Source organism: Anas platyrhynchos, chromosome 9, assembly GCF_047663525.1.
Source record: "Anas platyrhynchos isolate ZD024472 breed Pekin duck chromosome 9, IASCAAS_PekinDuck_T2T, whole genome shotgun sequence".
Taxonomy (NCBI): Eukaryota; Metazoa; Chordata; class Aves; order Anseriformes; family Anatidae; genus Anas; species Anas platyrhynchos.
This window is the reverse complement of record NC_092595.1, coordinates 23,968,995-23,981,613: the sequence shown is the minus strand read 5'-3', so window position 1 is coordinate 23,981,613 and position 12,619 is coordinate 23,968,995. Positions and strand designations below refer to the sequence as shown.

General features: G+C 36.3%; 1 protein-coding gene across 17 annotated transcripts in view; it reads left to right on the top strand.

Moving 5' to 3' along the window:
- The window catches only part of TFDP2 (transcription factor Dp-2), a 49,930-nt gene that overhangs the window by 26,940 nt on the left and 10,371 nt on the right, over nt 1-12,619 (top strand). For 16 of the 17 annotated variants that reach the window (XM_027463936.3, XM_072042407.1, XM_027463930.3 and 13 more), the window contains 6 exons: nt 906-953; nt 2,043-2,205; nt 2,755-2,901; nt 3,957-4,025; nt 5,575-5,726; nt 9,893-10,059. In XM_027463936.3, the coding sequence (XP_027319737.2) occupies nt 906-953; nt 2,043-2,205; nt 2,755-2,901; nt 3,957-4,025; nt 5,575-5,726; nt 9,893-10,059 (746 nt within the window). The remainder of the gene's footprint in view (nt 1-905; nt 954-2,042; nt 2,206-2,754; nt 2,902-3,956; nt 4,026-5,574; nt 5,727-9,892; nt 10,060-12,619) is intronic. The other variant, XM_038183459.2, reaches the window with a different exon arrangement.

Genomic DNA, 12,619 nt, shown 5'->3' with positions numbered 1-12,619 from the left:
TGTCATCCAAGGAAATCTGGTCTTTACAGTATTTCATGGTTTTATTTTTTTAATTTTAGTACTGTTGAGCTTATCTGTCTCAAGACAGATGCAGTGCTTTGCCTATGAAAATTAAAAAGTAATTTATCTCCACATCTGGTTTATTTCCTAATCAGTGATGAATGTCAGTAATACCTTTCCAGCTGTAGAGGTGAGAAAACGAAGCATCTAGGAAATGGCTTAAGGAGAACATGTTCATATCTTGACTTTCCTCATGCTGTGCTGTAAGCAAGATTTGTCATGTGCTTGTACCTCCTAGTTGCTGTATTCCCACCACGCAGTCAATAAACTGCAGGCCCAGCTGAGCAGTTTTTAAGCTTGCTTTTCTTGATGCATAGGGGTTTTTCTCCTCAAATAGCTTTTGAATCCATGTAGATCTGGTTTTATTTGAAAGGGAGATGTCAATAATGAATTTGTTTCTGCAACTTTTGTGAACTATGAAGGCCAGACATAAGTTCTTTCAGTAGCCTGGTGAGGGAAGAGTTTTAGTGCCTGCTCACAGCTTGCTCAGCTAGGCAGTGAACTTTGGTTATCTTGCTTCAGCTTCATTCAAATGCCGTGATGAAGGGTCTGAGAGAGAGAAGAGTCTGTTTACTCTTCTTCACAGATTCCAAATTGTTTCCAAAGGCAAATAAGGCAAGATCATAGTCATGCTCAGGGCTCCACACAACCCCAGACATCCTGGCATTACAGACAAGGGCCAGGTCTCATTTGTGCAGCCTCTCATGGCACAGAACTTCAGAGTCATCATGTTCGTTCAGCTCCCTTCATTAATAAGATACTGGTTAATAAGTAAAATAAGATACTGGTCTTATTTATCAAAATAAGATACTGGTTTAATTTAAGTTTGAATTGTCTTCACATAGGGACAGAAAGAGGACTCGAGAATTTATAGAATCAGATTTTTCAGAAAGGTGAGTACTATTGAACATATGTTTTATGGCCATACCTTGTTTGCGTCTTCAAATCTGCCTTTCAGAGAGCTTGGTGTCCAGTTCCCACTTTAATCAGTTTTCACTCCTCCACAGTAAAAACTACAGAGTATGTTATTATTTGTAGTTATAATTCAGTACTCTTTGTCATCACTTCCTAATATTTACATTTAATTATATTTACTTCTGATGTATTTAAATTTACTGTTACAGGCAAAACTGGAGTTGTGAAAAATGCGATATATCTTCAGAAACAGGATTGATCTAGTTTCATATGTGACAAATACCTGTAACTAAATAATTGTTTCTTTGCTTCCAAAACTTCTTTGGATGCATTCAAGGTGTTGTTTGTTTACCTATCACAATTACTCAAGTTGAATAACTGCATAGGGTTTAGAAAGTTTTGTTGTTTTTTTTTGGTTTGTATTTTATTTTATTCTTCTGCTGTTCTTTTATACTTTTCTTCTGTCATTTTTTCCAGTGTTCTGTTTTCTTAAATACATTCAAAATTTTCAAAAGCATTCTTGTATTTTTATGTTTTTCTTAGCTTGCTACAGTTGACAGAACTAGGGCTATTTCTGTAAAATAACACCTCTCCCTGAAACATGTTATCAAACCAACTTCTAAAACTGTAATTTTAAAAAAATCACCTAAGCATTTTAAATGCTTCTGTTGAAACATGCATACAAATATTGTAATTGCAAGTTCTTTTTTGTTAAGAAATGCACAGGAGAAAGGTAATTTTTTTGTTGTTGTTCTGTCAGGTAAGTCTTGCTTATTAAAGTATTTTGGTTTCCAAGTGTCCATAATACTGTCAAGAGTGAAATAAAATTTTCAGTCTTAAATTGTTCTAGCATGTCTTTGGGAACTCAATGACATTTGTCATACTGTTAACATAACACCTATGAAGAACATTTAACTAAAAAGTAAATCAAAGCATTTGAAATTAAAATACCTACATTTAAAAATTAATCTGAAATGAAAAGAAAAAAATACACTGAAATTATATGCAGCAGGAAAGTATGCTTATTAAATTTCAACATCTTAAAATAATTACTTTTCTCCTTACAGTAAAAGAAGCAAAAAAGGAGATAAAAATGGGAAAGGTCTGAGGCATTTTTCAATGAAAGTATGTGAAAAAGTTCAGCGTAAAGGAACAACTTCATACAACGAAGTTGCTGATGAGCTGGTATCAGAATTCACAAATTCTAACAGCCACCTAGCTACAGATTCGGTAAGTGAACATGTTGATTATTTTTTTTCCTACCATTACAAAATTGGCTGATTTATCATGGAATTCTCTTCCTGCTGTTGTGCTATCCTGCCACATGCCATAGTTTTCTTCACTTAACTACCTTGGAAGTATGAGACATACCCTTAAGTTATTTATATATCAAATTCCATACTAAAATACAGAATTAAAATGGAGAATTAAACTCCATCTAAATTATAAACAAGCAAAGTCTTTTTGGCAAAGTCTGCCAAAAAAAATCGCTTCAAGAAATGCTCAGTACCGACCATATGAGGTCTAGTCAGGCTCTCCACCTGTAGCGGACTTGCCACGATGGGAACTGCTTCCCAGAGGCTTTAGGCAGGCCTGAAGCTTTTATTTGCAAACAACAATGTTGGTGTGGTATCCAAGCAATAGCACAGATGAAAGCATCCTGTCTTAATACCACTCTCACTTAAAACTGCTTTTTGTTTTTTGCCTTTACTTCTCTATGAAGGATGTGTTCTATTTTTGAGACCTTCAGTTGTTATTAATGCTGAGCTGTTTCCTTAGCAGGCTTACGATCAGAAAAATATTAGACGGAGAGTTTATGATGCCCTTAATGTGCTGATGGCAATGAATATAATTTCAAAGGAGAAAAAGGAAATCAGATGGATCGGCCTTCCTACAAACTCAGCTCAGGAATGTCAGAATCTAGAGGTAAAGTGAGGGAGATGGAAATTTCTCTGTAGCACACAGGTTGTAATAATGGAGCTTAAAAACTTAAGAGTTGTGTGGTGTGTTTTTTTTTTCACAATTTAACCTCACTGATATGTTTATTACGTATGCTTTGTTCACTTTTATTTGGTATACACAATATTACACAAGTTTTAAAAACTGTTTACCTTAGAAAAATGAAAATTCATGGTATCAGGGTTAACTTCTAAGATTATAGTGTGTAGGAGCCAAAATAACCATAAGAATGAACTTAAGTACTGTTACATTGATGAAATTGTGTACATTTGAAAGGAAAACTATTTTGTTATTAGTTTGTGCTTGGAGGCACCAATGAAAGGAAATTAAATTGAAAAATATTTTTTGCTAGGATGTCAAATACTAGTTATGAACTAGCAGGAGAAAAAAAATTACCTATTAGGTACTTGCATTGTTGTTTTTCCAGCAGGCTAGGAATTGCCCTGTTTTTGCAGGGATGCCAGAATTTAAGTGCACAGATGTTGCTTGTACTTGAGGCTAAACACTCCATAAATGCAAAGCACAAGTTACTGTATTTACTGCAAACTCCTGTAATGACTATATGCAAACACACCTTAATATGCATTATATTTTTGCTACTTGTGACATGAGCTATCTTAAAATGTGGGGGCTGCCTGTCCAATACAGAACAGTTTCTTGTTCAGGTTACATTAATTGTCTTTCTAGATATAGTAAGAAATCTGCTTTTGCTGTATTGTGTATTGAAGAAACTTGGAAAATTCATCCACCCAAGGAGTATGCATATGCATAGTCCTATTTTATGGAAGCACTCATGTGCCTATGTGATTAGTCTTTCTGAAGAAGAAGCGACTATATTTTAAGAGGGTACGGCTGAAAAGACTTGACAGTTACTCACTGTGCAAGGGAATTCACCACCGTTTAGGAAGAAAATGGGGATTTTTCGCACATTGATGTAGTTCTAACGTCTGTTCAGTCTGGCAGAGTGGAACAGACAAGGTCACTGAATATTTACCATGATATATATACATTTATATTTTAAGATAGAAAAACAGAAGAGGATTGAACGGATAAAAGAGAAGCGAGCACAGCTACAAGAACTGCTGCTGCAGGTATATATTTAATTTAAATTACTTTTTATATAAATTAAATTAACCAGTAAGAGTCCATCATGTCAGAACTTCTTTCTAGTTTTGTTCAGCAGCTCTGATATACTAGAGAAGAAAAGTTTCACACTTGAAACCTTTCTGGTTTCTGGTGTGGGGAACCTCTTACCCTCACATCCTGATTCATTTTACCCACACCATACTGCTTCTACATGCCACAGCCTTTTGTAAGCATTCTGCTGAAGCTCTATAAGAATTAGTGGGAATGGGAACAACTCAAAGAGCCCTAATTACCTTCTCTGGCTAGTTTCAATTGAAATAAATTAGTTTTTTCTAAGCTGTAAAATTTGTAACTGAACTTACGTAAGTATGTATGGAGTTCTTCCAGGGGAGATAAATACTTCTGGATCCTAAGAATGAAAGGCTGACAATCCAGGTCTTTTAGGTTCTGATGTGCATCTGGGAAAACTTTGAAATATATTTCAAAGTCATTTACCTAAGTAGAACTTTGATTTTAGCATTGACTGCAGAAATGTATTTCAAATGCATCTTTGTTTATAAAGTAATAGCTTATAAATACAGTTATGAGCATTGTTAAATGTTTCGATCTCTGCACAGGCATTCAGTAATGTAAATGCAGTCAAACTTTTGTATGAAGTTATAGGCAATGAGGCTATTTTTTTTTCCTGGTGAAAATATAACGAAACGGTTTTCAGCTAATTAGAAACTAAATATCTGATTATTCCTCCCCCCCCCTCGGCAGCAAAAACTATTTCTCTGTTTAGGGCACAATTCTGATTCAAACTGACCTAGGAAATTAGTAGCTTCTCTGAGTAACATAAAATTATCCTGGTAAAAGTGAGGCAACTCAGACACTATTGGTCTGAAAACATCAGATTTGCAATCCCTTACTTTCTACAACTGTAATTATACACTTACATTCACTGTCAAGTGGTTTAACAGTCCTTAGGGGTTTTGTCTATCCATCTTCCCCCTAAGTGGAATAAAGTAGTGCTTGCAATTGGATGAGTACCCTGACTTCCAGTCCCTCAAATAACATTTCCTAAAAACACTTGTTTTCATACATATGCAGTCAGATGTAAGAAGGGGTGGTGTCACAAACAGCACCTGTTTAAAATGTTGAAAGCAGAATTCCAAAATAAATTTGTCTGAGAAAAAAGCGTGATGGATGAGAGGGGGAGAGAACACAGATGCTGAGAAAGGGGGGATGCTGTAATTTGTAACTGGCTCCTAATCTGAGGTAATTGTGCATATAAGATAGCAGAGGAGACCTCTGACTCCAGCATCTTTTCAGAAGGTGCGAGGAAGCATTCTCACCACACGTTATTGCTCCATTGTTTCATCTCCAGGGTCGAGCAAGAGGGGCATAAAAATTTGTAGGGTGTAACTTCATTCCTGACAAGCTTCAGTATCACAGCTTATCTTTTGACTGAACATCACTGGGGGTATTGAGAGTTGGTAAATAAGATCTATGAAGTTCCCCTTTCTGGAAACACTGTTTTCTTAATTTTAATTTTTTTCTTTCTTTTTACAGCAAATAGCATTCAAAAACTTGGTACAAAGAAATCAGCAAAATGAACAACAAAATCAAGGCCCTCCAGCTTTGAACTCAACAATACAGCTGCCTTTCTTAATAGTAAACACTAGCAAAAGAACAGTCATTGACTGCAGCATATCAAGTGATAAGTAAGTGTTTATGGAATGAAGTTTTAGAATTGTGCTTTATTTGTGGACCAGAATTTTTGTTTGAACTAATTAGAGAAACTGTCCTAGTTTATTTAAAGTAATTGTGCATTTAAATTTCCATGGTCACTTATTTCAAGGGTGTTTGGCTTCCTTTTTTTTTGTTTCTTTTTTGTTATTATATTTAATCCAACTGCAGTATTAACAGGAATAAGTTTATAATCATTGCTTTACAACCACTAGCTAAAACAAGCTGACTTCCGCTGTTGTAAAAGGCACTTGGCACTGACATTTTAAGGATCATTCTCTGCATAGGAGAAAGAAGTGAATGAAGTTATATACTAGGACAGTGCTACCTTTTAATAAAGCCATTTGGTTTGGGTTTTAAAAAAGCTATTCAAGCCAGTGGCTTGAATTCTTATTCTTAATGTGCCGTAGATACATTTAGTCAGAAATGCAAGGTGACCCATTACACAAAAGTAACATCCTAGGAGTGGAAATGATACTTTTGAAGGAGATCACATCTCTTATCTTTAAATAGGAAAAAGGTTGTATCTAGCTCTTTGAGGGGGGGGAAAGATGAGAAGTAAATGATACAGAAATTTGAAATTAGCCTTTGTAAGCATACTGCTATACATCGCACTCTTGAGTTCACTTACATACTTCTGGGTGCTGATGCACTTCATCCTGTGAAAATGTGGCTGAAAGTGTGAGAGGTGCTGTTATATTCACTATTATATTCACTGTTAATCTGATCATAACTAGTTTATTACATGAAAATAGCTGGCTTTATCTTAAGGCCCTAGGTTAAGGATTCCATTCTGTAGTGTACAAATCCTGTATTGAACTGTATGGAGTCAATTAGCATACAGTAAAAATAGAGCTGTTCTCAGGTAACTTAAGCACCAACATACCACAATAATGCTCTTGAAGGTAGAAATGCTGTAGAACACATAATCTTAAGATCAGTAGTGCTTTAGCTTAATTATACCCATATTTTATAGATACATAGTACAGTTCTTACCACGTTTTTTTAAACAATGCTATGTATTTAGGTTTTAAGTCATTAGTAAGTTGAACAATTTCATACTGGAACTTCAGAACCACTGCTTTAAAGTTGTCAGAAACAAAACTGACTGTTGGTGCCTAGAGAAGTATAAAATGTTCCCTACAACCTCAAACCATAAGAAAACATTACTACTAAAAATGAGCATGCCAAAATTATCTAAGCTATTGATATTTCAGTTGATATAACCAAGCTGTATAAGGGAATAGGCAAAGGAAATAAAGTCTCACTACAGGTGAGGTGAAAACAAGCAAGCAAACAAAAAAAAAACAAACACAACAACTAAAAGCCCTTCCTCTATGTAATTTACCCTTAAACTCCAGCCTCCGGAAGTAACTATTTTTCATGTTAAAACTTTCTGTAAATATATCTGGACATCAGAGATCTGGCAGGGGATTTATCCCAAAGTTGGTAGAGTAGTTCCGTGAGAATAGTAACAAATCGGCAGGAGTAGCTCGTGTTCACTCAAGCACTTCAAAGAAGCTTAAGTGGGAAGCATAACAGTAACACTGAACTCACTGTAGTACCAGAAGAACAGAAGGTAGCAAATATGACACCATTGTGGTTTTATTTCTTGTTAAACTGATCAATAGTCAGACTAATTAGTAGATGTTACAAAGATTTAGATAGGTCATACACAGACTGGGTAGTGTGATCCGTGTTAGTTTTCCTGTCTCGCTGAGCATGGAACAGAGTAATCTGGCTGGCATCACAAGGCCACTCCATAGCAGGCCTTAAACAGAATAAGTGACTGGGAATAAAATAAAAGATTCATTCATTAATTTAATAACAGGCAGAATGCTAGGCAAGAAAAGGAAACCAAATTGTTGGCTGTTTTAATGAAGGGGAACAACAGTGAAATCCTGCTGGGTTGTGTAAATACTTCTATAAAAGTGAGACGAGAAGTTAGCTGGTAATAGTTATCCAAGGAAAGAAAAATGGATGTTGTCTGAACAACTAGAATAGTAGATGGCATAAACAGATGCCAACATGTAGGTTATGCAATGGCAGATGAAATTTATTGTTAACCAAATTTACACTTACCAAAGGAGAGGGACAGGAAATGTACCCAAACTTTTCATTCACGGTACTGGCCTCTGGACCCAGCTTTTAGCACTGAATAGTAAGTTGGCAGTCCAGTAGGTCATTCTACGAGAACAAAGTTGATTTTTCAGTAATGGACAAAACAATGTTAATAATTATTAGGAAAAAGAGTAAAAAGAAAGAGTTTTACAGTGTAAACCTGATCTGTATAGTGCTTTTATATTTGGAATATTATCTGCTGTCCTGTTCTTGGAAAAAAGTGTAGCAGAATCAAGAGAGAGACACAGGAGGGCAGCAAGAGTGAATGAAGCTAGGGACAGGCTTTCACAGAAGGAACAGATGGACTCTTTGGCCTAGAGAAGAGGGAGCAGTGGATTCACAGATGTCTATAAAATCATGGCTGACCTGGGGAATGTACACAGAGAATAGCTGTTCACAGTTGCTTATTAAAGTTAAAATTAGGAGCCATTAAGAGAAGTTACCAGGTGACACGTTTTAGACAAAAAGAATGTGTTTTTGTAACAGTCTGTCTGTGCAGATCGTAGCATTTGATGACGTATATGCCAGATGTTTATGTAAGTTCAAAAGGGGTTCACATTAAGTCACTGAAAGAAAATTGTCAAATAGCTATTTATGGCAAAGGCAGAATATGAGCAGAGATCTCTTGCATCAGAGGCTGCAGGATGCTAGAAATGATACTGTTAGTGTGTTGCATTCCGCTCCTTCCTCGTAGCCAGTATTTGGCTACAACACATGGGAGGAAAAATGCAGAGCTATTAATAAATACTTAGTACTGGGCCATAAAAGCTGAATTCAGTTATTAGTTAGTATACAGCCTGCCAGTTCACTATGACACTGGTCTCCCATCCCATTTGTTTAAACATAGCTGCATGACTTCAGCTGCAGCAGTCCAGACAGCAGGAAAATAACTGTACCAATTAAAGGTATAGTGACACATCTTGTTTTCCCTTTTGATGTGGTTCTGCTTAAATAAGTACAGCTGCATAAGCAAATGCAGGTTATTCAAGTAATACCATGAGTCACAAAAGAAGTGACGTCTGTAACTAGGACAGCTACACCTAGAACAAAGCACATACATTTATACATTTATACATTTATAGGTGCAATTTCTGTGTGTAGGCACAAAAGACTTTTCCAGACTTACTGGATCAGGTTTGTTTGTTTGATTGTTTAAGGCACAAAGTACAATCAAGAAAATCCATAGATTACAAAAGAGCCTGGGTGAATGACTGACCCACCAGTGGAGTTATCTTTTAAAGCTCATATCTTATGGATAGATTGTTTTTTCCAGAGGTGAAGACTTGGCAGCAAAAAATGAGTTACTGGGAACAAGCCTTCTATTGTAATCATTGTGCCAGTGCTGTCCATCTTTTAATAGCCTGTGATTATAGTATAAGGCTAGTCTAGATGCCCCTGCTATTGTTAACGCTCTCTTAAGTTTACGTTACTATTTCTGCTTGTATATGCAATGAAAAACATTTTGAGAATCCTGTAGCAGAGCCGTTAGGCTTTGAATATACAAGACCTCAAACAGCCCGCTCTGCTAGCTTCATCCAAATGCATCCAAAAAGCAAAGTTACACCGAGGTAAATAGGTCAGTTCACAGGAGGAGCGTTGCAGATTAGAACAGAAAGTTAAATATAAAAGAAGTAAAAACAAAATACTTAAGTGACAGGGCTGCAGGTGACCTTTACAAGTACTGGATTTAGTACAAACGAAGGTTCATGTTTATTAAGACCAGCCTATTCCCCTTTGAATCTGTTTAACAAGGTAGAAAATTTTAGCCTTTTTTTTCTGTAATGGTAAAGTCATTTTAATTGGCAAAGCACCATTTTAAACCTTGTAGGCATGCCAGTCACAGAAGCAGAAGAGAAAAATCACTTGCAGCACTTTTTTGTAAGGACCCTTTACGGATAATGAAGACTCGCCATTTACCTCACTCAGAACAAACCCACCCCACCCCACCCCCAAAAAAGGGCAAAAAAAGCAAAGCTATGCTTCTTTGCTAAACCATCTCACTTTGGCTTTTTACGTGCAGATTTGAATACCTCTTTAATTTTGATAACACTTTTGAGATTCATGATGACAGTGAGGTGCTGAAGAGAATGGGAATGTCCTTTGGACTTGAGGCAGGCAAATGCTCAGCTGAAGACCTAAGAACTGCAAAGTCACTGGTGCCAAAAGCTTTAGAAGGCTACATCACAGGTAAGTTAGCTGTCACTTTTAAATAGTTCCTGATCAGATTCCTAATGTTAGTTAACTGACGCAAATTTAATGCTGTTAACCTGCATAGATGTGTGACATTTGACGTTAGATGTAAGCCTGAGGGAAACAGTTGTTTTATGGCTATGTTTGGAAAGTTTATTGTACTTGTCCTGTAAACTTAGTTCACACTGGTAACAATTCGTAACAGCAAATTTCCAAGTGAACTACCTTATGAAGAAATTATTTTTTAACTAACTAAAGTGGCAGCAAGAACACAATTCTTCCATGGGTCGACATTACTTTTGAATAACTGTGCATGTGCGGAAGAGCAACCTGGAAGAAAGGACCTCTTCCCAAGATGAAGAAGGATAGGAAAGGGAAGAAAAAGAGCATCTTGTAATGGTTGAGTATAGTCTGTATGTGACCCAACTGCATTTACACTTCGAGTTAGGCAAGCTGCTAAGAATTCTCCCTATCTCTGTCCATGTCAATGTGCTCAGCGTGCTGTGCTGCGCGTTCTTAAATGCGTGGACTGGAGGTTGGTCTGTGCTACTGTCAGGGCCAGTCATTTCTACACTCCCACTTAACTCAGATAACACATGTAGACAGCACATGCCACCTGAGGACCGAGCACCTGCAAGGGAAGAGGAGAATCCAGTTAGGTGTCTCATGCAGCGGTTTTCGTCTCCCTTAGTAATAAAGCTAGATCAGGTCATACATTACACAGACTCCAATCCACATCTCCTTCAGTGTTGCATCACTGGAGCTACTTAAATTTGTAATCACTTCCTTTAGCTATTGTCAGATTGCATTCTTCTTGCTGTACCTAAATTTTAAACTTAGCCCAACATTTGCTTCATATTTCTGGAGGCACTTCATCTGTAAAGCAAATGTTACTCAACGAATTACTGTATACAGACTGTCATTTTTGAGGAAAGGGGTGAAATAAAGCTTCTGTCCTGACTTCTCTACCAACAAGGTTTTGGTCCTGTTTAAATGTCAGTTGTATAAAACTGTCTTTCACACATCTTTCTTAAACTTCACTAAAGTTAGTTTCCTTCTCTAGGCAACATTTAATGTTCATGTCAAGATCTTTTACATGCAGGCTTTGTAGTAAAATTGGTGTGTAATTTAAGAGTGACTGAACTTAAACAAGGAAGCTAAACATGCATTTTCTTATTCTCGATATTACTGAATTATGAATGAAAGTTCCTTAAATATGAGGTATGTCAAAAAATAGATGTATATAAATTAAAATGCAGTTGCATTCACTAAAAATAGTACATTTTACAGTGCTTAACATTTCAAACTACCTCAAATGTGCTTATAGTAATCAAAACTTTTTTATTCTGGTCCCATTGTTCTAGTCTTGCCTTGCTCCTTGCAAGTTCATTCAACTAAAAGTGATTTATCACATGAATTACCACCAATGTCAAAGTAGAGAAAAGAAACAGAACCACATCTTTTAACAGTGTTAAAGTCTTTGACTTTCTTAATTGCTCCCATGTACTGAAGAGCAAAATAAATTTTTGTTTAATTTTAATACTGCATTAATTTATCTTCAGAGAATAGGGTTACTTTAAATTTGCAAGAGATGTTTCATTGCACTCTTTACTGTATAAAAACAGCTTTTAGAGATTAAACAATAAAACCACATGTCTAAATGAGTGATTAGTGGGTCATCTTAGTTTTGTTTTGAAAAAAATTCAATCACACCAATGGACTGGTGTGGGGTTTTTTAACTGAAAGCATTGAAGGCAAACAGCCACAATGTCCCTGTGCAAGGAAAAAACAAGAGTTTGTTTCAAAGAGACTAAATGGCAGAAACAGATTTTAAGATTGCATATTCTTAAAGGAAGTTGTGACGAGGGCTGTTTCCCTAGTAGCAGATCAGCAGCCAGAAACCTATCTAGAATTTTACTTGATCTGTATTTTTACTTAAAAAGCATTGAGGCAGGTAATGTACTTTTTAGACATGGTTTACATTCAGCTGCTTCAACCTCTGAAAGAATTAGTCCAGAAGTGTTGTTACTAGGATATGTATATTTCTTTCAAAGAATATGTCTATTTCTTTCTTCCATCTGTTGCTTGTACCTTAATTACACAACGTAAATCTACAGTTCATGGTATGAATTGCATAGTAAAGGTTTCTAATGTAGCCGACAAATAAGGGAAACATTTAAAAGTTTTGCACAATACTTGAAAAAAGAACATTTGCCTGATTGCGTATCTTCAGTTAAGCTTAATTTCCCCTTTTAACCTCAGCAAGCTTTAGACATTTTTTCTTCCACTGCAGGAGAGGTGAAATGCAAGGGTAACCACTGGTTTCTAGGATTCATGCTTACTTCCAAAGCTCTCATGATGGCACACTTGTGTACATCACTTTCAACTACTACTAAACAAGAAAAGCAAACCATGGTCTCTTACGTATTCACTGAGTACATTTATTAGTCAAGATTCAAGTTTTCCTACAGTAGGTGACTCCATGAACTAAACTGCTGCTGTCCTGCTCTAATGCGTCCCAGTAGGTATGTCAGTAAGTCAGAAAAACCAAGTCTCA